The sequence below is a fragment of the Topomyia yanbarensis genome, chromosome 2, assembly GCF_030247195.1.
Source record: "Topomyia yanbarensis strain Yona2022 chromosome 2, ASM3024719v1, whole genome shotgun sequence".
Lineage (NCBI taxonomy): Eukaryota > Metazoa > Arthropoda > Insecta > Diptera > Culicidae > Topomyia > Topomyia yanbarensis.
Genome location: NC_080671.1, coordinates 458,308,779 through 458,334,085, shown reverse-complemented (window position 1 = coordinate 458,334,085; position 25,307 = coordinate 458,308,779). Strand labels below are relative to the sequence as shown.

At 41.4% G+C, this 25,307-nt stretch overlaps 2 protein-coding genes and 1 long non-coding RNA gene across 14 annotated transcripts in view; 2 read left to right on the top strand and 1 right to left on the bottom strand.

The window, feature by feature from the left end:
- Positions 1 to 3,229: 3,229 nt before the first annotated feature.
- Positions 3,230 to 4,674, top strand: LOC131685890 (protein arginine methyltransferase NDUFAF7 homolog, mitochondrial). Its single transcript, XM_058969908.1, has one exon. It carries the CDS (start codon positions 3,377 to 3,379, stop codon positions 4,649 to 4,651), a length of 1,275 nt encoding a protein of 424 aa, XP_058825891.1. The 5' UTR covers positions 3,230 to 3,376; the 3' UTR covers positions 4,652 to 4,674.
- A 40-nt stretch (positions 4,675 to 4,714) lies between these two features.
- The window catches only part of LOC131685888 (uncharacterized protein CG43867), a 1,093,825-nt gene continuing 1,073,232 nt past the window's right edge, over positions 4,715 to 25,307 (bottom strand). For all 11 annotated transcript variants that reach the window (XM_058969895.1, XM_058969900.1, XM_058969902.1 and 8 more), the window contains one exon: positions 4,715 to 5,981. In XM_058969895.1, coding sequence (XP_058825878.1) covers positions 5,786 to 5,981 — 196 coding nt within the window. In that variant the 3' untranslated portion in view covers positions 4,715 to 5,785. The remainder of the gene's footprint in view (positions 5,982 to 25,307) is intronic.
- LOC131685891 (uncharacterized) lies at positions 5,980 to 6,987 on the top strand. 2 transcript variants are annotated; one of them, XR_009304887.1, is made up of 3 exons: positions 5,980 to 6,230; positions 6,307 to 6,436; positions 6,499 to 6,987. It is a non-coding gene; the product is annotated as an uncharacterized LOC131685891 (long non-coding RNA). The 2 variants fall into 2 exon arrangements; XR_009304886.1 differs by having other exon boundaries at positions 6,307 to 6,440.

Here is a 25,307-nt window from a genome sequence, read left to right as displayed (position 1 = left end):
AAATCTATGTGTAAAATCAATAGGCATAACGTTTACTTTTTTTTGAGTGTAGATTTGGGTTCACTCTGTGCGAGCCTTTATAACATAAACAAGGCCTTTGGCAACAAGTAGCCGCTAGCCGGCGCTACTATCGGCCAATAGGCTTCCAGTAATCGATATATGAACTTTGCGTGCACCTATGGATAAAGTAAGGTTCAATCGGAAATTCTGGTTGGTTCTAATTCGTATTCGTAATTCGTATTCCGGCCGATTTCCCGAAAAAGCTTAACTGTGTAGTATTCCGGCGCCAATAACACAACTAATTCTAATTACAATCGGTTGTATCGCCGGAGCTGAAATACTAACTACATCTATTTCAAGAAATAAACATTAAGTGCGTACCCTGGAGCAAATTGGTACACACGAATTTGTGGCAAGTTAATACAGATATATATTAACTGAATTCAACATTTTGTCGTCGATACGATAATTCCAAAGATGGAATCAAATAATGAGTTATTGCTCAAAAATTATAAATTTGATTCCAATTTATCAGTATGGCAAATGACATAACACGGAATCTTGCTTTCAAACAACGGTCCTGCGGGGTAGTGCCAAATTTCGCTGCTTACCAAATTGGTCATCAAATCCTCATCCATGTATCCACAGTTTGCATAAAATTGTCGGAGTAAGTCAAAAACTATTGCAACGAAGTAACAAAAGTGGCTATCATAGAATTATAGGACATTTCCACATTGTTCGACGCGGAATACTTCTAGTAAATTTATAATAAACGTCTTGAAACAAGCAATTTCATTGTCCCACAATAAATTATAAAGTTAATTAACATTTCGTGTTACTGTTTCTAAGAACAATATTAGAAATGTTAAAATGTATTAAAAATATCATTTTTATAAGTTAAGTACAACCACCCAACCCCGTCTACTCCCGCCCTCCCCTTATTTACAGACTAAGTGAATTGAATTCCAAGTGCATCCACGTTCATGCATTTCACTATACTGCCTATGATCGCAAGTCAGTTCCATGAAGATAGGAAATCCCATAGAAAACGGGGCAAATAAGCGATCTTGGGTAGTATACAGTCGTGATTCGCTGGTTGGGCCACAGTGTTGTCCAACTAACGAATTTGATTCGCTAGTTGGACCGACTGACAAATGTCAAAAACTCTCCAAAGAAGATGTTGGCAGTGTAAATGCATCTGTTCTTATCTCTAAATATTGTCAGATTGATTATCAAAGTAAATTTGGCACGAGATTTTGACGTTCAGATGCTTTTTAGTTGGACAATGGTCCAACTAGCGGAGGTCCAACTAAAAAGCGGTCCAGTTAAAAAGTGTCCAACCAGCGAATCACGACTGTACACCACAACACAATATTATCCCTCGAAAATATGATGAACCACCGGATGAAATGAGATGGTGATGATGTAACAGGTGTGATCTGTGTCCTGCCATGCGTACCTATTAGCAATTAAATCCAGCGTTTTTGAACTAAGCGCTGCAGAGTGTGTGATAAACCATTATCGTTGTGATCTTCTTTTTATTACTGGTCCTGAATTAAAAACTTGGCGCGAGAAAAATACACGCATTTTCTTTCTTCTCGAATCTTAGTTTTCACAGTCCCCACAATCATCACCATTTGTTCGCAGCGATTTTCGATTTTCGTTGGACACTATCATTAGCTTTCGTATTGGCCTCCACATATAAAAATTTTCGGGCTTTTACAAGCTTCAAAGCCAATGAAATTCCGCTTCTTGCTAGCATCCTATCAATCGGATCCTGGGACACATCATGCCCAGCTTGACATAATGCTACATCTTCCAGTTCAATCCAAGCTGCTTAGATGCACTAATTTTTACTTCCACGCAGAAAACATACAGCATAATAAAAACTGTGGGTAATTGAATACAAACAAATACTGTTCATTGTATCAAACGACAAAATAATTGGTGTGAATCGAAGTTTGAAAGTATATTTTCATTAAAGTTACAATAAACTTTTAATTTTAATAATTGTTTTAATTTCTGTAAACTTTAACAAAATTTTATTGAATTCAATCAAATAATTTATTGTCTCACAACCGATAGTTTTATTTATTGAGCTCAATCCATAATTTTACTCGAATAGCAACGTTGGCGTCGGTTGGAAGAAGTTACCAAATATAGACACTCGCTGTAAACCGAAACGATAAGTTTCCATTTCCCAACCTGTTTACCAACCGCCGGTGCGGTGTCGTGTTATGATGACGGTTAGTAAATTGCTTATACCCACGCCCGGTGCTGATAGTCTAACAAGTTATAAGTTCGAACATACCAAATTTATTAAAATATAGCTTGCTTTAATGTAAAATTTACCTGACTACCAAAGTTTTCATATCACATCTCTTTTCATACTTTTTGTAGCGACTCACTTTATCTTACTCAGGTGCAAAATTAACGCCGGATAAAATATTGGCCCCAGAAACGCTTGATATAATTTGTAGCTTTTTCAAATTTTAATACGATTGGATTAAAAAATTGCAGTTTTTTATTAGTATGTTGTTATTATGCGTGCCAAATTTAATAGGTTAGATCATGTATGGATAAACTAAAAACGATTTCAATGACGCATATAATGACAACATTTGAAACCACGGCTTACATATACTGTTTACATATATGTTTCTGTGAGCCGCAAAATTTTCATCAAAAAATAATGAGATTTCACAAAATTACAAACGACTTTATCAAGTGTTTTGTGAGCAATATTTTACTCTGCGATTATTGTGTACCTGAGTGTACGTTGTTCCCTTTTGCATCGTTCGTTATTACATCATTGGCCGTTGCATCATTTGCCATTACATCATTCTTCAACACATCCTTTTTATTACATCATTTAGTTTACGTCGTACTCACCCGTGTAATATCACACCACTCTATCTAAAGAGCGATGTGCAGCGATTTTGATGTGATATCACAAGATTTTTTTGCTGTGTAGGAAGAATCAATGGTGAAATTTGATTAAGTATTGAAATTACCTTCAAATCGCATTCGCAAATTGCATTTGTTTAGGTTGTTAGCACAGGCGAGTTGAGTCAAACGTCAAGCGAATCTTGTAGAACTGCCTCCTTAAAATATTGTATCTGCAAAGATGTTGCAATGCATTCGAACATGTCGTTTGTTGCATGTCGCGCAACAGCACCCAGATGTTTTTGACAATTCTGGCCGTCAGTTTGTTTTGATTGCAGTAATTTTAGGACTGTCCTAGCAGTAATTACAATTTATAAATTAATGTATTATTTGATAGTCTGCCAGTTTTATACTTCAAATAAGCTATAGTGGCTCTCGTTGAAAGCCCGGTTCCGCAGTGAATACACTCTTTCGTATCAAGAATTCCGTCATGAACGTACGAATAGCGGGTGTTTTCTTTCAACAGTTTCGGAGCTACAGTTACAAACCGGTGAAACGGGTCCCATTGCCTCCGGCCAGCAAGCTGGAGGTACCGGAATCAACCAGTACGAAAAATTTCTCACTTAGAGAAGAGCTGAAATCACGTATCCTGGCGAGTGGCCCCATTCCGGTTGCATCCTATATGAGGCAAGTGCTGACTAATCCCGCGGCCGGATACTACATGACCAGTGAGGATGTGCTTGGCAGTAAGGGGGACTTTGTTACCTCTCCGGAGATTGGACAGATTTTTGGCGAATTGGTCGGAGCGTGGTGTCTTAACGAGTGGTACAAATTTGGAAGCCCTGTTCCGTATCAGCTGGTTGAGCTGGGACCAGGTAAAGGAACAATGATGAGCGATATTTTAAGAGTTGTTGGCAATCTGAAGGCGACGGGTGGTTTATCTGTTCATCTCGTGGAGATAAGTGAACATTTGAGTAAAGTTCAAGCCAGCCTCCTGTGCCGAGGCTGTACGGATCATAAAGACGAACCGTTCTATCGATCGGGTGTTACCAGTAGTGGAACAAAGGTGTACTGGTATCGCCATTTGGAGGATGTTCCGCGAGTATTTTCCATCATTTTGGCGCACGAGTTCTTTGACGCATTACCAATCCACAAATTTCAAAAGGAAAGCGACGGCTGGAAGGAGGTTCTGGTTGACATTGATCCTAATAGCAACGATAAATTTCGATTTGTGGTATCTAAAGCTGAAACACCGATGCTGAGGTTGTTCCTTAACAGCCTTCCTGAGATAGCAAACGGTCGAGAACATGTCGAAATTTCGTTCGAATCCGAAGCACTGATTCGACAGATTGGAGAACGATTCCACTCAAACGGTGGACTAGCGCTGATTGTGGACTATGGCCATCTAGGTGAAAAGGGTGACACATTCCGAGCGTTTAAACGTCACAAACTACACGATCCATTGGTCGATCCGGGTTCTGCTGATCTAACTGCGGATGTGGATTTTTCAATTCTGAATCAGTTTTGCGAACGGACGTCACAGGTCTTCACAATTGGACCAACCAGTCAACGGTCGTTTCTGGAGATGGCAGGTGCTAAGGATCGGCTGGCGGTGTTACTCGAACGAGCCAAGAGTGAGGAGGAGAAACGTCGATTGACTGATGGATTTCGGATTTTGACTGAGGAGAATCAGATGGGGAGTAGGTTTAAGTTTTTCGGATTGTATCCGAAGGAACTGAGGGAGTCTTATCTGGGGCTTAAATAATAAATTTGTGTGATATTAGACTAGTTCCTTGAGTTTCTTTTAAATTAATTGAAACACGGCCGCTTAACAATCATCAATGTCCGTTTCTATTTTCTCATCTTTGATTTAATAATTACCGAACTGTATTGTTTTATTGATTACACGGTTTTTTGTATACGTTAGCGTACTTATTCCGCTTATCAATTTTGGTATCAACACACTAGAGGCGGTTATACAGAATTAAGAATACCTACTACTCAGCTTCTCTCCTCACCCGGTTGTTAGCATTCTTCTATTATATTTCGGTTACACGTTGTAAATGTAGAAAAAGAAAACGGATTTGGTTACACATTTTTTTTGTTATTACGTTTTAGATTCGTCTGTAGACTAAACAAAAGTCCTATTTTAAGTGTTGTTATATTTTTCTGTTCGCTTTTCAGTTTTAGTTCTTATCTATTCTAGTGTGCCATCGTATCCAGTTCGTTAGTGGTATAACTATGACCTGTCAGTTTGTTACTATAGATTGAGTAAAAAATCACATTAGTTTCCTAATTATTTCCGTTTGAGTTCAAATTGTCTACTCCTTCGAGCTAGTATCTGCCAACTTACACACAAACACGTCACTATGCATTCTTTTCAGCTTATCTAGCTGGAAAGGTTCTCCTTAATCTCAATGACAGATTGTTGATGTTCGTTAGTTTTGGTTAGAGCTCCTACAAACTAATCTGGTACGCCTAAAATGCTAAATGAAATCGTTTGCAGAAAATGTTACGTTTTGAATGACTCATTTTCACACTAAAGTACGGTGTACGACCTGTGTGTCGATATTTGACTTTTTTTATTTACAAAAATCAAAATATTGAAACAAATTGAACAAAAATTGTTAACTTAAGGTCTAAACAATTTGGTTATATTTATTAACTTAATCGATTAAAACTAACTCTAGATTCTCAAGATTTGATTTTGAAATGCATTCGTAACACTTATTCGGTCCTTTAGTAAATGCAAAATAAAATTAGTCCAATACGATTAAAAAATAATATCGTTTATATCTCGAAAGTGACGGAACAATTATTGTTACAGCAATAGAAAACTAGTCGCCCGGTTTTTTTTTATTGTTGTGCGCGCTGTTGTCTGCCTTCGCGGCGGCGGTTCTCAACGCCGCTGGTGATCCGGTGTACTCTTGAGGATATCCGGCTGTCCGTGCGAGCTGAGCGTGTGGCTGACGTGCGAATTGAGCGTATGCGAGTGGGACGTAAGCGTGTTGTGGGCGTGGGTTGTGTTGGCATGCGACGAGTTCAGCGTGTTGTGGGCGGGCGTCCCCGTGGCCGAACCGGGGTGGGCACGGGATCTACATAATGGAAGGAAGGATGAATGATGATTGGATGAGCGAAAAGAAATAGAAGCGAAATCAAATGATTAGCAATGCGGTAGAGCTTCTCTGTAAAGAAAATAAATGGGTATGTAGTAGGCCATGGGCATTACTGTCAAAGAAAGTAGCAGTGGAACAGCATTTTTTATACTTGTGGATCGTTTTAAATTATATATCGCAGTGAAAAATTGATGAAAAAACTTTAGTTTTAGTGAAAATTCCTGTCAAGTATGTTAAAAAATAACTATTATTGTGTATCAATTCATAACGAAATTTCTGAGTCTTTAACTTTTTCATCCTCCAGCGCGTGTTGTTGAATTAATGGATTCATCCTTTAGGCACCACGTTTCCTGGCAGGTCCGAGTTCACAGCAATATCACCAACTTGAATTGATCTGACTGGTTGACTTCATTCCTTTTGATGAAAAATTGTTTGTAGGTATTCGCGAACCCATCTTTGAAAAAAAAGGTTTGAATAAACGTGTGAAGTTTTTCAGTTGTTGCGTAACGTTAAGGGCTTTTCGTCAAGAATGACCAGTGGTGGAATCACGTAAGATGATAAGTGATTGTTTCCTGCTGGTGATAAAGAGGTGTTTGCCGCTATTCGAGGAGCCATCTAAAACGGTTCGTAGTTGGGGCGGAGTCAGTTTCATCATCGACAAGAATACGTGTGAGTAGGTTGGAAGTCACGATGCTCTAAATTTTAGATAAAGTGTTTCTCCAGACTTCGGTTTGTAGAATAACGAGACATCCAATATTTACACTGAGAGCACAGGGGAAGTAGAAGTGCCCTCTGAATGAGTGTTTCGTGCAACAAGGTGATCCCCATAACGAAGCAATGATGAGCGAGATTACTACCGCAGAGATATTTTCAGCAATCAAACCAAGTGCATCAAGGTCAGGGCCTAAAATTCTCATACCCATTCAATGAACGATGAAATTCACTGAATTCATCTTCGTCTTTTCGTTGCCTCCTTCGTTACTAAATTCACACAAAGCAAAACAATAAAATCAACGCCCCTTCTTCTTTCGATTCTATGGAAGCGAGTAGCAGAAGTAGTGACTTTCGTTTTCCTATGACAATACGAAAATTCAATCTCGTTTTAATTTCAAATCAGTAATTTTGATTTTTATTTTAATTTTCATTAAATGAAATTATAGCAATGTGCATCATAAAACGCAACCAGAACGCCGCAAACACAGGAAATATGCACACCAATATTGCTTCAGTCGTCCAATATCATCGCTAGCTTGTAATGCTCCCAAATAGAACAACGACAAATAAATATCGTTACTAGTTTCTATTCGTTTGGCCAGCGCTATGTGCAATATCGAAGAGACTAATGTCGTTCTCAATTTCGAAGCGAAAACGAATGTATGGAGGAAATAATGAAATTGAATTTACTCGCATGCTTTGTCGTAGGCCGTTGTCTCATTTTCAGTTTCGTAATGTTCTGGTGGTTTAGAAAGTAGCATCGCTCGCTCGTCATTTTCGTCAGATTTCGGTAAACGAAAAAAACATTTTTCGACTCTGATCAAGGTAACCTCCGGGCCCAGATGGGCTTGCGAAAGAAATTTTCCTTCATCTACACGATATACCACTTTATGAAATGGATATCTTCCCATCATCCAAATCGCCGCTAATTTTGCGTTATCTGATATTCAGTTTCCATCATTGGCCGGGACACCCGCTCCAAAATGATAACTACATCGCATTTCGAATCCGCTAAAGATTGCCGCAGCAAGTGTTGTCCTATGTCGCAGTGGGTGAGGTTGCTTTGCGTCAACTCCACTGTGACTTTGTTGCAGTCGTCTGTTTGAAGGCCGGACATCGTGGACCTCCTGTAACGTGGTTGTTACCTTCTTCGTTTACACATACCAGACTTGTCGGCAGTCTGCATAATTTGCTTCGGTCAGGTCCACTGCAGCTTCTCGCCGTCATTGAGAGACACTCAGTAGACACGCCGAGCAGCCAATTTTGATCTTCCCGGTTTTAAGCTCCATGTTTGCTGCCTCGACACCGGATTCCCCAAACTCGCACTGTTCTTTTAGAGCTTCTCTATGCAATTCTTCCGAGAATATTTCTTCCAGATCCTTAAATTGGACGGTTAGCTCCGGGCATAAGGCTCTCACTTCCACCGCTTCGCCCGTAGCTTTATCGGTGAGCTTTTTATAGCTAGAGCTGTTTGACTTCGGATCCTTTTTAAATTCCAGGATCAGCTCTCCGGTGCGCCTGATTTTCTTAACGTCTGAGTTCGACTCCTTGAGTACCAGGTTTAGCCGCATTGCACGCTTCCTACTTTCTCGTACGAGTCATCGGTAGCTTTTACTATGAGTACTTCAGCTTTATTTCGTCCCTTGAAGACTGCTTCGTTACGCGTACCGTTATGCCGGGAGTCTCCTTGTGTTTCTTGGAACCGCCTGGTTTCGCATCACCTGGTGAAGTTCACGGCGTTTTCGGTGTAGAGAGGGACATGGTTTCCGTTCTCTGTGGTTTTTGTCTCGCTTCATAAGATTCCCTCACTTTCGGTGGTGTCAGTTTGCCTTTTTCCAAGGACTTTTTGGCAATTAACAACTCCGTTCCGGTTACATCCGTTTCCTGTTCGGAGGTTCTCCATTGCTTGACGACCAATCCGAGGTTTCCTTGTTGTAGAGTTATAATTGTGTACATAATCGAAATGAGTAATTCGTAGCGACGATTCGAGTAAAATAAATTGACCGTGTATGAGAACGGTTGCGAACAAAGTAAAACCGAAAGGGAACGGCACTTGGACACGGACAACGACAGTGATCGGAAGCAAAAGCAGCGCGCACCGCTCAGAACAACCGGACGTTGTAGCAGTGATTAAGTATATGGCGAAACGCTACAAATTGGCGCAGTCGGTACGACATGATGGTGAGTAACTGATATATCTGAAACCTAACTTATTTATTTAGGTTTGTGTTCGCATGAAAAAGTTTTGTTTCGCTGCCGAGACCAGTTAGCAAACTGAAAAGTAGGGTTACGGCAGGACCGGTGAAACCGTAGTGCCGAAAGAAGAAAATGAAGAGTAAGCAGTGAAAATCACCATTGAAAGAAATGGTGGAAAGGGCGAGTCCGTAATATACCGCAGCGCCATGATGCCAAAAAAAAAAACGTAACCCCAAAGTTTGCACGCATGTTTAGCGAGACCGGAAATTTTTTCTGCAGCGCTCATGGTTGCACGAAAAAAGTGAGATTGGTCCCGGACCGCAGCACACAGATGAGGTTCAGAGGAAGTTGTTTGTGAAGTGGCGAGACCGGCTGAAGACCGAAGCGCATAGAAAAAAAGCTGATTTGCAAAATAATTTGATGATACATTCAGACTACAGAAGTTAATTTGATTTTCTAAACGCAATGCATAAAGCATTGGGATTGCAATTGAGTATATAGTGGTGATATTCTTTTTTTACTATTGTACATATTCCAGTTGAACGAGGAGGATAATAAACGCTGACCATTAGCACCCTTCAATGCCGCAACTGACGCTCATGATTTACGCAGAGAGTGGGAGGAGTGGCACAGAGCTTTTAAGCTAATTACTGAACTGAAGAATGTTCAATCTCAGCATGAAAAACTGTTTATGTTGTTAGCGTATGAAGGTCGAGAATTGCAGCGCATCTTCTACAACTTTAAACCAGTTGCAGAAGAAATCGTTTTCGAGTCAGTACGGATTCCGTTGATGGCCCAGGAGGATCCAGAGTATGACAATGCTGTTTAGAGGCTGGCAAAGTTTTTCATCGGAAAGCGCAATGAGCGAGTGGAGTTGGAAGTTTTCCGCTCATTGAAACAGTCTGGTGATGAAACTTTCAATCATTTTGTATTAAGGTTGCGCACGCAAGCTACGCGTTGCGATTTTAAGGATCGCGAAGAGAAGGAAGTCCTCCAGCAGATTACGATGTGAGCTAGAGACGAACGGGTTCGAGATAAGGGCCTAGAGAATATGATGAATCTGGATGAATTAACAACATATGCCATAAATCGAGAAATCCTGACGAAGCTAAAGGAGAATGCAACGCTGTTTAGAGAGCACGACAGTACAGGCACCGTGGCGTCTGTGAAACAGGAATGGACCCGGCGATCAGCAGCGAAGTCTCGTGTCTACAACAATATTAACAACAAACTACCCGTACACGATTCGAATGCGACCGATGTGGCTCTTGGAATCACACTCGTGGTTCGCCGAAGTGTCCAGCTCAAGGCACAAAGTGTAACATATGTAGTCAAAATGGGCATTTCGCCAGTGTCGAAGCGGTAGAACTGGTCAGCGCAAATCTTGGAAGCCTGCTTCCAGAGAAACAAACACTGTATCTGATGCAGATCTTTGGATTGAAGAACTACCACGTCGATCAATGAAAGAGGACGTTTCGAAGGTAAAATAGTTTTTTATTCTTAAGTTTGCTTAGTTAATTGATTTTTCTTAAATAAACTATTGTTGTGCCCATTGATGAATTTAGCACAATATGACGTATTATTTAAATGACTTGCTGAATCAAGTTTCCCTGAATTACGTTACAGGTAGATGCAGGGCGAACAGTAACTGACGATGGATTGATTACCTGTACTATCCCTAAACTTGCCATTGATTTCCTTATTGACTCGGGCTCAGCGATCAACACTATCACAGAAGAGGTGTGGAATAAATTAATCGAAATAAAAGCCAAACTTTTCAAGAAGAAGATACACAAGGATCGAAATTTCAAAGCATACGCAAGTCAAAATAGACTGCATGTTTTGGCAGTATTTGAAGCGTGGATTTCTGTAAATGAGTCGAAGCCCACAAATTACGCCGAATTTTTTGTCATACAGGGCAGCTAATAAATCATTGTTAAGTAAAAGAACTTCGGAGGATCTCCATGTGTTAAAAGTCGGACAGGAAGTCAGCAGCATCGAGTCGGAGATGGAACCATTTCCGAAGTTCCCAAACATTGAAATAAAGTTGGCTATTGACAAAAATGTGAAACCGAGAAGAATATCATCACCTTAAGATTCCAGTGGCAATGGAGCAGAAGGTCGATGAGAAAATTTTGGAGTTGTTACGTACCGAGGTTTATAGAAAAAGTGGAAGGTTCGCCTGAATGGATTTCTCCTATGGTTGTGGTCCCTAAAGGAAAGAATGAGATTCGCCTTTGCATCAACATGAAATATCCCAATGAAGCAATCCATCGCGAGCATTATCCGCTGCCGGTAATTAACACATATTTGCATAAACTTAGAGGATCAACATGCTTCTCAAGATTGGGCATAACATCAGCATTCCATCACACTTAGCTACACTTAGAGTCTCGCAGCATCACAACTTTCATGACCGGAAGAGGATTGATCCGTTTCAAGAGATTGATGTTCGGTATAACATGCGCCCCAGAAATTTTCCAACGTGTTATGACGGAAAAGTTAGCAGGTATCGAGGGCGTAATTATATGTATTGATGATATCGTTGTGGCAGGAAAGACTGTGAAACAGCACGACGAACGTTTAAACGAGGTTCTTGCGGTTCTGAAAAAGAACAACGCTAAGTTGAACGAGAGCAATTGAATCTATCGTGTGAATGAACTAGACAGGAGCGGATCCAGAACAAAATTTCGGGAGGGGTCCGAAATTTTAATTTTGGAATGAACATTGTACAATACGTTATGCGCAAAGGCCTCATTTAGTAAAAATCAGTTTTTGTGGTCAAATGTGGTTTGAAATGATTTTAAGATTGAAACTAATATAAAATTGAAACTTATTCAAAATTTCTCAACAAGTTGAAAATTTTCGGAGGGGGTCCGGACCCCCAAGACCCTCCCCCTGGATCCGCCACTGGAACTAGATATACTTGGGTTCAAAGTTTGTGCAACAGGCATTAGTCCTGTGGATAATAAGATCTCGGCTATAACAAACTGTAGAGAATCTGAGACAAAAGAGGAAGTTCGAAGCTTCCTAGGATTAATAAACTTCGTTGGTCATTTCATTCCTCGTCTTTCAACGAAAACGGAGCCACTGCGCAAGTTTATCCGTGGGGAAACTAATTCATTCGGAGAAGAACAAGACAATGCGTTCAACTTGTTGGGAGACGAATTGACGAATAATGTACAAAACTAGGTTTTTTTGATCCGTCTGGTACTACAGACCAGAGTTAAAAATAATCGAAGCTCTTTTTTGACGGCTGAAAATGAACCTGTTGCGACTCGTGGTGAATAAAAAAAATATTCATTCAACTATCCATCTTATTCATTCAGTTGAATATCGTACAAAATATTCATTACACTAATTATCTAGGAAAATGTTTTCAAATGCCGATAAAGCATATGATACAACAATCATCATCGTTTACATTGTGCCAGGGCCTACTTTGATGCGTTTGATTTGTTGCTGCACTGTCGCTTCGTGTAATAATCGGAGACGAATGAAAATTTGTATGGATGAATGGGTGGTTTGTTCGTTTGACGTTTTCAGCTGCGTCACTGAATATTGAAAATGAATGCGCCTGATTATGATCAATTTTCATTCAATGAATTTGAATATTTTTAACTCTGCTACAGACCTTTATGTAGATGCCTCGCCTGTCGGTTTGGGAGCAGTGTTGGTTCAAAAAGATGAAGACAACAGGCCTCGAATAGTAAGTTTCGCTTCTAAGGGTTTAACGACTGCAGAAAGAACTTACCCACAAACACAGCGCGAAGCCCTAGCCGTTGTATGGGCGATCGAAAGTTTTTATTTCTACTTATTTGGATTGCATTTCACCATATACACTGATCACAAGACGATAGGATATATTTACGGCGGGAAGCACCAGATGGGTCGTCGAGCTTGCCCAGGCTGCAGGTTGGGCAATGCGTTTACTCCCTTACGAGTTTGAAATGAAGCATATTCCTGGAGATATTATCTCTCAGATGCTCTCTCGCGACTTGTTGCTTAGGCTGACCCAGCGTTCGATGATAGTGCTGATCATTATCTCTTGGCGATATCAGAGGAACCATCCGGTTTGACTTTAGCGCAGATCAGGAATGAGACCAGCCATGATACAACATTGATTGCAGTAAAAGAAGCAATTGAATCTAATGAATGGCCAACAGAGCTATTCCGTTATCAAGCTTTTCAAAAGTAACTGGGGATTGTTGAGGGAGTGATAGTTCGAGACGAGAGGATTGTTCTACCAAAGAAGTTGAGACCAAGGGCACTGAAAATCGCACACCAAGGCCATCTATGCGTCGAAATCTTCGAGAAAAGATGTGGTGGCCGTGTACGGACAGAGAAGTGATGGAAAAAGTTCAAGAATGTTTGGGGTGCACTGCTGTTAGCAAGCAAAACCCGCCTGAACCAATGCTACGAAAAAAAATGTCAGAACGTGCCTGGCAGGATATCGCAATCGATTTTTAATGTAGAATACATTTAAGGTTTCAATATAGGGGTCCCGTTTCAAAATATCGGCTGCGGCGCCGCGTCAGATTTTGAACGTTAATAACTTTTATCATACTTAACAGAATGATTTGATTTTTAGACCAATTTGTTGCAAATATGTTCCTCTATGCTGTATTAAAATTTGAAGTATGTATAACATGTACTAATAACAAAAAAAATGTGTTTTGAAAAATCTTTCGAAAACGACTCGGAAAAGTGAAAATTTTCAGCCCATCCCGCACAGAGCCGTCGTTATGGTAGACCAACCGAACAATAAAATAATGAAAAGTTTATATAGGGTGATGAGCCTATTTGCGCCATGTTTCTATTATCACCCTACCCATTTGAAGCCGTTGGTTAGAGCAGTGTCTGCCATCTTTGTTCAACGCAGAGTCAAATGGTAGCGCAACAATAGGGGCACTCGATTCGTGTTTTCATTGTGCTTAAATACGAGAATTTTACTGTTTTCGACGCATTTGTGTTATTGTATTGGTTCTTAACAACAAAGCAAAGCGCTTGATGTCAATTTTTACGCATTCCATTGATTGTAAGGCAAGAAATTACCGAATTAGAAAGGCACCTTGCTTAGCATGGTGAAAATAGGCTCATCACCCTATTGGTCCATTACATGTTTGTTCGTATGGTTATTCGCATTGGGTTGCTTGACGAGAGCACTTGGTGGGGGAAAGACGGCATATTCCTTTGGTTAGGCCATTAGAAGCCGGACGGAAAGGAAAGGCTCATGCACGGCACGAGAACGAGCGAGAAAGCGATAGTAGTGCATATTAGCGCGATTATATAAATATCTGTCGGTCGGTTTTTCTCATCATTCGTATTCGTTCAAGCACTAGCAAGCAGCCAGTCCACCGAAGAAAAGCAGTCGGCGATGACGACGGCGGAAAAAGTGCCCCAGCTACTGGTGACTCATCGCAACCCGATCAGGAACTGTCGCCCTGCAAGAATTTCGCCCCAACTAAAGGGCAACAGAGTAGGCTATCGTTCCAGCGTCTGGGTCGTGAGATTGTGCAGGACTGCAAAGTCGAGCTACGCTTACAAAGCTCAGTCGTAATGATGGCCCGAGAAGCCAACGATGCCTACTTGGTCGGTTTGTTCGAGAATGCAAAATAGTGCTTTCTAGCTCACCGTGTCCGCGGGGAGTGCGTCTGAATTATGCTCCCGCAATAAAACAATAAACGGTTCTTTACAGGACCAATTAATTGTGTTCTAATAAGAGTTAAACTGAAATTTACATTTTATGGTGTATAACAAATAATTTTCAGAAAGCAATATAAGAAATACGATGTGTGGAAAGAAAGAAAGAGAATTTAAATTATCTTCTCTCGCTCGTTTTCGTGCACTGCTTTTCCATTCCTTTCTGCTGCTACTACCATCATAACTAAAACGAATGTGCATGTTCCCCCACCATCTCATGGCCAGTGTTGCCACAATTCCATGTCGCTATAACAATTTGAATTATTTTATTGATCCTCTCTAGTATTGATAAAATATAGAACATGCAAAGTACACTAGTCGCATGCTTTTATTCGAACTTTTTGGCAGCCTCCGTTGATTAACTGCATAAATCGATTTGTTTGTGCAGCTCCTTGCTAGTAGCAAACTAAATAGCCTTTATCAGCGCTAACAAATAAAACAAAAGAATTTAAATTTGTGAAAATCTTCTCCTTCCTTCTTTTCAAATCTGCAACATTCTTTGAAAATATTGTTGGAATGTTGTTATTGAAAAACTGAACATGCAAGTTTGCTAGCACTGGCCACTAGATTGAAGGCGATGGAAAGACAGAATATTCGTTTTGGTTATGCTAGTATTGGTAGCCGAACGGAAAGGAAAGGCACAGGAATGGCACGAAAACGAGCGAGAGAGCGATAGTAGTGCTTTCTCGTATATGAATATTGGTCGTTCGGTTTTTCTCATCATTCGTATTCGTTCAAGCACTAGCAAGCAGCCAGTCCAGCGAAGGAAAGCAGTTGGCAATAGCGACGGACGGAAAAAGTGCCCCAGCTACTGGTGACTCATCGGAACTGTCGCCCTGCAAGATTTTCGCCCCAACTAAAGGGCAACAGAGTAGGCTATCGTTCCAGCGTCTGGGTCGTGAGATTGTGCAGGACTGCAAAGTCGAGCTACGCTTACAAAGCTCAGTCGTAATGATGCCCCGAGAAGCCAACGATGCCTACTTGGTCGGTTTGTTCGAGAATGCAAAATAGTGCTTTCTAGCTCACCGTGTCCGCGGGGAGTGCGTCTGAATTATGCTCCCGCAATAAAACAATAAACGGTTCTTTACAGGACCAATTAATTGTGTTCTAATAAGAGTTAAACTGAAATTTACATTTTATGGTGTATAATAAATAATTTTCAGAAAGCTATATAAGAAATACGATGTGTGGAAAGAAAGAAAGAGAATTGAAATTATCCTCTCTCGCTCGTTTTCGTGCACTGCTTTTCCATTCCTTTCTGCTGCTAATACTATCATAACAAACGAATGTGGGTGTTCCCCCACCATCCCATGGCCAGTATCACCGCTAACAAATAAGACAAAAGAATTTAAATTTGTGAAAATCTTTTCCTTCCTTCTTTTCAAATCTGCAACATTCTTTGAAAATATTGTTGGAATGTTGTTATTGAAAAACTGAACATACAAGTTTGCTAGCACTGGCCACTAGATTGAAGGCGATGGAAAGACAGAATATTCGTTTTGGTTATGCTAGTATTGGTAGCCGAACGGAAAGGAAAGGCACAGGAATGGCACGAAAACGAGCGAGAGAGTGATAGTAGTGCTTTCTCGTGTTTTCATATATGAATATTGGTCGGTCGGTTTTTCTCATCATTCGTATTCGTTCAAGCGCTAGCAAGCAGCCAGTCCACCGGAGGAAAACAGTTGGCAATGATGACGGTCCGCAAAAGTGCCCCAGCTACTGGTGGCCCATCGCAACCAATTACCGATCAGGAACTGTCGCCATGCCAGTATTTCGCCCCAAATAAAGGGCAACAAAGAAACTAATCCGCTGGCTAACATTCCAGCGTCTGGTTCGTAAGGTTGTGTATTACTTCAAAGTCGAGCTACGCTTACAAAACTCAGCCGTGATGAAGCCAGTGATGCCTACTTGGTCGGTTTGTTTGAGGATACAAAATAGTGCGCCAAGTACGTAACTTTCTCGCAAAAGAAATCAAACTGGCTCACAGTGTCCGCTGGGAGTGGGCGTAAATTATAATAAAAGCAACGGTTCTTTTCAGGACCAATCAATTGTGTTCTAGTGAGAGTTAAACTGAAACTTTCATTTTAAGGTGTGTAACAAATTTTCAACAATCAACATAATACGTTGTGTGGAAAGAAGCAGCTTGCACACGGAACAAAAAATTAAATTATCCTCTCGCTCGTTTCGTGCACTGTTTTTCCATTCCTTTCTACTGTTATTATCAGTATTACCAAAACGAATGTGTTGTTGCATGTGTTTAAGAGAAATGTTGAAGTCGCATGCTTCTATTCGAGCTTTTTAGCAGCCTCTGTGAACTAACTGCATTAAATAATTTTTTTGTGCAGCTCCGTGCTAGTAGCAAACAAAATGGCCCTACCAGTGTCTGATTCGTGAGATTGTGCAGGATTTCAAAGTCGAGCTAAGCTTATAAAGTTCAGCCGTAATGGTACCCGAAGAAGCCAGTCTTGTCGTTTTGTTCGAGGCTACAAAACAGTTCGCCAGGCACGTAACTATCATGCCAAAAATATCCAACGATCCAGCGCATCACCATCAACACCAACGCCGATACCAAAGGTTCTTTTCAGAACCACCATTATTTTCATAGAGAATTATTTGAAAATTTCCCATTCAAACGTGGTTCTGTTGAATATTATTAGATTTAAATTAACGTCTCGAATTGAAATCACGACGCTCCGGTTATGTGACAGACATTACCCACCCATCTTTTTTTATTGTGACCACGACTAACGGTTTAATATAGACACCCCATTTCAATATTTCTGAAGGAACAGAAGGTCGAGTTTGGAAAGTTTGTAACTTTCATTGTACTTCACCAAATTACACAATGTTCGCACTAATGATTCAGAAATATGACCAGGAATCTTCTATTAGATTTGTAAGTATGTATAATTTACATGAATAAAGAAAAATTGATTTTCAGGAATCAATTATTATCTGTTCTTCCATTGGCCAGTACTACGCGACTTCCTCATGCTAACAATTAATTTCATCGTTAGCCATCTCCCTCACCAAGGCCAACAACGACAACAAAACCGGTCCTTTTTAGGACAACCATCATTTTTGTAAAGAATAATTTGAAATATTCCTCGCCCAAATCACCTTTTGTCCGAAAATTCCAATGAGTATCAACATATTTGAAGAACGTGTTCCTTATGTATTCTACATCTCTCCGGTTATGTCGCAGACATTACCCACCCATCTTTTTTTTCTGCTAAAGAATGTGCAACATTTTTGGTTATCGTGGTTTATTATAGTAGATTTTTGAAAGTAATCGAGATTAAGAGCACGACTGCTGCGAAAACAATAGAAGGGCTGGAATCGGTCTTTTTTAGAAAATTTACCCCGAAATAATAAGAAGTGACAATGGACCACCGTTTTTGAGCGAGGAGTTTGCAATTTACTGCCCGCGTAAAAAATATCAAGCTCATCCACACCATCCCGTATTGGTCTCAAATGAACGGCTTAGTGGAACGGCAGAACCAGGGAATACTTCGTGCATTACGCATTTCTCGGGTTACTGGAACTGATTGGCGGAAAACTGTGCAGGATTATGTGTTCATGTACAATACGCCACCGCATTCCGTCACTGAAAAGACACCGATTGAATTATTATATGGTCGCCCGGTTAAGGACTAAAAACTGAACCAGGTTTGAGAAGGGATGAAGGTATACGGGAAAGTGATTCTATAAAAAAAAGATGAAGGGAAAGTTGTACGCAGATCACCACAGAAATGCACATTACTCCCTTTATCGACAAAATTATGTAGTTCGTCCACCAGTTTTTAGCTACTGCTAAACTTGGCAAGCTTGGTATTTTGAACCAGGCGCTGCCCTCATGTTTTTGCTGCTTCTGTTGAAGCTGCGGCTGCTGTTTCTCCTGGTCGTGCGATTGTTGCACTGGTTGGCTTTGCCCAGGTCGTGACCTGTTGCCTACTTCATATGTGTGGGTTTATTGCTCCATTTTGTTGGGTCCCCACCACGGGTCTAGTCTCCACTTGTTGTACATAATCGTCTCTCGCGATCCCATGATTATCTATACAAGCTGGAAGGTCATGCTTGTGTTGACACTATCCTTCATGAGGAGTAGTGTTCAGAGCCGTACTGTTAGCCCACTTGCCATTTCAAGTCGGTGTCGTCCTTCCTTACTCAGGGAGTAGAACAGCACGTCTGTCAGCCCAAAGTAAGCCCATGTCCTGCCCGTTGACGTTCGCAATGACCAGTATGCCGTAATCAGGATGTCTCTGGCGTCGATGTTGACGTGCCGGTTGGCACTCCGGTTGGTCTGGAGTGCTTTTATTGCTAAGATCGTTGATTATTAAGTGAGCGCTCAACTTCCGAGCTGAACAGACGCTATTACGCTATTGTCTCGCGGAAGTCGAACACAAGCTAATTTAACAGCAGCAGTTACTTATTTCTTCTGTTCATCGCCGAGCCGTTTCGCAAGATTTCGCGATGGGCCGTCGAGAAAACACATTTCGCATAGATTTTGCGAATGTGCCGAAAAAACCGGACATTGCCAAAGAGCATAAATTTTGTGCGACAATACTGGGACTAAAACAAGGTGAAGTGCTACGAATTCAAAACAGCAGAGCTCTAGGAGTGACTTTCGTGAAAGTAGTGAGTTTGGAGCTGGCGCAATGAAATTGTGAAGAACATGATAATCGGCATGAAATTACAGTTGACGGGAAGAAATACCCGTTAAGAATCACACTGGAGGATGGAGCTGTGGAAATAAGGCTCTATGACCTATCGGAAGATGTCTCGGATCAAAAAATCACCGACTTTCTCGGAAGATACGGCAATATACACTCAATACGGGAACAATCACGTATATGGCATCCCTATACCATTTGTATTGAACTGACATAAGTCAACATCTCAGCGGGCACACAAATTATGGGCCCCACTGACAGTTCAAATTGCTCTGCTCGTTTTGCTCGAAGCTCGATTTTCACTAGTCAGATACCGTACGGCATGACTCAATTTTTAGACATTTGTTAAAAAGCGAAAATATTGGACAGCTAATTGAAGAAATCTGTTGTTTTGAACTTGCCGGTGAATAACAAAAACTTTACACCATGGTGCAACAACAAATTAAACGAACTCAAATATCACAAAATTGTGTCGAATGAAATCGATTCTGTTTATTGTGGATCGACCCTAACGCGACGTTTTAGATGTTGGTTTTAAAATCATGGCGGCGTAGCAGATACCTGGGAACAATACTGTGGAACTGAAGTTGATTTCCCAGGTATTCCGACTGGCGTTCGAATCGTTAAAATTGTTGTAGAGTGCAATATCGAATCATGGATAACCATAGATGGCGAGACGACACAAGTAGCGTATTTTGGACAACGTCAAACTTGTCGTCATTGCCGTGAATATATTCACATCGGGGCTACCTGTGTGCAGAACAAAAAGCTACTAGTGCAAAAATCATACGCGGACGCTGCAAAGCAGATGAGCTCGACACCAATGCCACAAAAAGTAACAAAACAAATCACTCCCAATGTGAACAATAATGACCACAACTCGGCCAAGCTTATGCAACCGCCGAAACAAATTCCGAAGCGGCAGCAAAAAACGTTACTACCACCACCGATCTCGGACGAACAACATTTTCCCAATTTACTCTCCACTTTGGGAACAAATGATCCACCAAGCAGCGGGTTGATGACCGGGACTACAGGTCAACCACCGCTTGCGAATGCTGGCACAGACCACAGAACTATAAGAGAAACAGATTCATCTATAGATCTATCCAATTCGTAAAAGACAGCTTCGCATTCGCCCTCCAGGCAAAAAGCAGCGTGTCGAGGAAGAGAACGCCAAGCGAGACGGGAGCAACAACGCGTCCTAATGGCTGAGTTCTCTAGTTATAACATCGCCACCGTCAATATTAACACTATCACGAACGCAACGAAGATCGACGCACTTCGATCCTTCATTCGAACGCTAGAGCTGGGCATTGTGTTTATTCAGGAGATAGAGAACGAACAACTCTCTCTCCCTGGTTTCAACGTGATCTGCAACGTGGATCAAATGAGGCGGGGAACGGCAATTGCACTTAACGATTATATACAGTTTTCGCATGCCGAAAAAAGCCGGGATGGTCGCCTCATTGCTCTAAGAGTGCAAAACACTACTCTATGCAACATCTACGCCCCATCAGGGAGCGCACTTAGAGCCAGTGCTCTCGATATGACTACGATGACTACGTCATCGCAAGCCTCAATCTGGATCCCGAGCAAACGAAAAGCCCATAATGCCCCCATGCTCATGGTCCAAATTCACCCCCACTGCATGGTGTTTTGATAGTGTTTGGTATGGGCTCAACCCATCAAAATATCATCACCATGGTCCGGAAGATCCCATTTGAAAAACCAGTGGCGTAGCATGCCCCCCTAAACCAAAATGAAAATTTCCCAGCAGTTGAAGGTCTTCCGAAACCGATGACACCCGGGCAGATGCCGTTGTCGGTCCTGCAATTTTGGGCGGAGGGTGGCTTCCAGTTCACAGGCGTCCCGACGACCATTTTCCGGTGCTACTTAACGATCTACTCGAACTAATCCCCAGCGGTGGGCCTAGCCTACTCTGACGGAGAAATTTCCTGACGTCGAAAGTTCCCTCGAAACCGTTATCTCGATGCTAGTCGGTTAGGTGCCGAGGTCAGTCCTGCGATTCCGGGGGAGGATAACTTCCGGTTCTCAGGTGCCCCAACGGCCTATCGTAGACGATGCGTGTGCTCAGTCGAATCCCCAGCGGTGGATTTAGCCTACTCCGACCGCTCCTGCTGGTCTACTTTATCTTTCTCCAGCAATCTGACTTGTCGAGTGTCAAGGTCGGTCCGGCGATTCCGGAGTGTAACTTCCGGTTCATCGGTGCCTCGACGACCCGAAGCCGTGTACTGCTACGTTGCTGGTCGTTACTCCTCTCGGCATCTTCGTTGCCCCGCTGACATGATCTGAACGACTGTTCTGTTCATCGCGTCCCATTTTTTTTTGTGTCCGCGCACATTCTTTGGACAATATTGTTCATGTTACAATGTCCTCACCGAAAATGGTTCTCATTTCGTTTTGCTCGTGGTAAAATAGCGATGATTCGAAGACGACATGCTTAAGCATCTCCTCTGCATAACCGCACGCGATGCAGAACGGCGATCTTGAGTGGCAAAACCTATTCAGATACTTCTTGAAACCGCAAGGACTAGAGAAGAATTGTGTCATGTGGAAGTTTACTTCATTGTGCGCTCTGTTCACTCACACCGACAAGCATGGTATCGATGGGTCCATCAACCGATTACAGCGTTAACCCACTGATGTTGCCACTTTATTAAGGTATCCCATCGATACCAGGCGACTTTCGTTTCTGCGATGCTCGGATGGCATTTTTCAGTTCGTCGATTGAAATTTCTGCCATTGCTGCAGCGAGCCGTAGCTCAGTATAAAGGCGTTGGTATTCAGCGTTGAAAATTTGATATGCTTCGATCGATTTCCAGCGAAAAAACGATTTAATTTTTGGCTTCGCAAAGGATATCCACCATGTCAGCCAATTGGGATAGTTTCTTCTCTGTCTGCTCCAAAACTGCCAACGGAGTTGAAATTCATCGATATTTTCAGTGGTTAAAAGATGCGGTCGAAGGGACCAAAAACCACGACCTTGGGCACGGCCGAGATGAGGAAGACAAATACGTGCTGTTAGCGCTTTGTGGTCTGAAAAAGCACATACGTGCGTTGTTGCACTTCGTAGATGTTCACAAAGTCCTGTGCTTATATAAATTCGGTCGAGCCTGGATGCCGCATTGTGCGCAATATATGTTGGTGCGGGGGTTGCGGGGTGTGATTTCAGCCAAACGTCTTGAAGTTGAAGTTGCTGCACGGTGGCCTGGAGTGCTGGGCCCGAGTTGTCACCTGTGCAATCACTTGCACGGAGAACGCAGTTGAAATCACCAGCGAGAATTAGTATAGTATTAGTATTATAGCGAAGATAGTAGGCTAGTGTGCCGTTAAAAAACCTTTCCCTTTTGGCTCTAAGACTCATAACGCAAAGCAACCTCGAGAGCCTAACTTATGCGTAAGCGATGCGGTACTTGATGTCGGAATCGTGAAGTGCGACGCGTTGAAGCCAAAAGTATAATGTGTTTGACAATATTTTTTTGAAGAAAGAGCCGTTAATGATTAAAATATTGCGATTTTGTAGGTTACAGCGCCGGAGAATCGTATTAAGTACTTTTTGCACATTTATATAAGAGGACCCCCTTAATATTGCAAATTCAGAGCAAAGCCGGCAAAAGAGGTTGAACTACAGACATTTTATACACAGACTAGTGAAGTGTCAAAAAAGTAGCCAAACGAGCATGATGGTATTGTGAGGGGAAGTAATGAGGGAAGCCTATGCAAAGCTTATGGGATCTTCCGTGATGCCAGTAAGTATCCATGGTTGCTATCTTTACTGTTTTGTCTCAGCAAGTCTGTGTATAAAGTGTCTGTAGGTTGAACCCACGTGCGGAGTAAAAGAGTGAGGCGAATTGTAATGGGTAAAGAAAAAAGGGAAATCAGAAAAAAAGTTACCACTTACACACAAAATAGATGTTTCCAGAACATTTTTTAAAGAAAATGAAGAACCTTTTAGAAAACTACACGAAAGTAGCGGGTATACAACCTAGATAGGACTTTAATCGTACGCTGACAGAGAAGGAGAAAACGGGTGAGTGCCTGCTCCCTACGTCAGGGCTGGTTTACCTTCACAACCCCAGAATGGAGCCACGAACACTGATCATTTTGATCAAGCGATCGTCCAAGGAGGCTCCCTACCCAACTGCTGCTGGTCTTAGAATGAGGCCCAATGCGAACGACCAGAGACTGGAAACAGGACAGCGGGTTTCCGAAAGAGAGGAGTCTCAACAGCTACCGCTAAGAACGGATCTAGATAATGGCCCTATACAATAAATTGGAAGTAACGTCGCACTTATGAGAAATGTTGACTAGAAGACGGCGATCGTGAACCATCACGGAAATAAAAATGCATCGCATCCTGTGGACGATGGAAACAGCAAAGCATGGCGCGAACACCTGCACAAATCGTAGCAATTCAATTTGATAATCCAATGTATCAAGCTCCTAACAACGCGTGTTAAATCGTCAGTGATGCAATTAAAACTTCGCATTGATTCCGCTTCTGTCTTGTTCCTGATCTCCCCTTGGGTCCCCTAGGTCTGAAGCGGATCAATCGACTATTAACTAATTCAGAGAGTACTGATAATCGTAATGTCCACGAATACTAATTTCCCTTGTAACTATGTATTCTGGCAGTTATTATTCCTGTTCTAGCGTGTAATTATGATTGAATGGTTTGATAAACATAAATAATTTAAGATTTTAACTGTTGCAACTAAGTCATATAGAACAAACATCCAGTTTCGAACAAACAATTTTAAAATGCTTGTTTTGACATTTCAACAAATATTTGCTAGACCATTAGGATCACCATACTGGCATATCCCATAAATATAACGATCACTTGGATATCAATTCAGCAACCCTCATGCACCAAATAGAAACGACGACAGAATCACCTCTGGTGGTAGCCTCTCAATTACATTTGGATGTGACCCCTACTCAATTTTACGCTTGAGATGGATGTCTGTTCTCTGTGCCGAAATTGATGTTGCTTCTCAGTTTTGCACGATCCAGGGGGAACTTGGCCTTAATACCACTGCTCTGTCATCGATGTTACGTGATATTCGTTATGGGATATTTTTTGTTTGGGGTCCATTCATAAGCAATGGTTCGCAGAAAATTTGTATTTTGTTTGCATTTTGTATGTGTATTTGCAACGACAACCTGTTAGCGTAAGCTTTATATCAGGTTAAGGAAACGTTACTTGTAGAGAGATACATTTAGGATGTGAAATAAATCAATCAAAACTAATACTAACTAAAATATGGAAAGGGTAATTGTTGAAAAAAAGTTTAAAAATTGTTGTTGGTTTTATTAACCCCGCTCCACTAGTACGTCTCAAATTTTTAGTTTTTCTCTTGGTAATTCATGGCTTTTCCCCTACTGTCAATACGCGACATCATTTGTGAACGGCCCTTGGTAATATCTTTAGGGCAGACAATCCAATGAAAAATAGGATTGACAGGATTTTTGTGCGTTTTTAGCATCTTGTGTCACATCTTTATATTTGTTATACATACTAAGAATACCAAATCACGTGATGTGATGGCCGGAAGATTAGAGAAGCAACCATGCCATGAATATGTCCGTAATCGTATACTTACAATGTTGAGAAGTTTAGACCAGGCAGAAAACTTCATTGCAAAGAACAACATGTAACACTGAGTCGAACATCCATATCTGTTAATAGCGCCATACAGTTCAGCGAGCCCTTCGCCTTCTCGAGGGATTGGCACGAATATCGGTCACGGACAAGACAGTCAGATAGGTAGAAAGAAAAAAAGTCAAGTCATTCGGTAAAAAGTAGCGTGAGCTAGAACACATTTTCACAATTGTTATAAATTAACCTAATTCTCAAGTTAAATAATTGTTCCCGTTTCTAACTAAATCTACCCTAACTGTACTGTGGTAAATTCAATCATATTATATGTTTATAAATACCTAAAATTGAACCTAACAGGAATTAAAGCTACGGTACGGATAGAGTTAGTAC

What these genes read in the sequence shown, in the direction of transcription:
- LOC131685890 (XM_058969908.1), top strand. Translation starts at nt 3,377, where the DNA reads ATGAACGTACGAATAGCGGGTGTTTTCTTTCAACAGTTTCGGAGCTAC.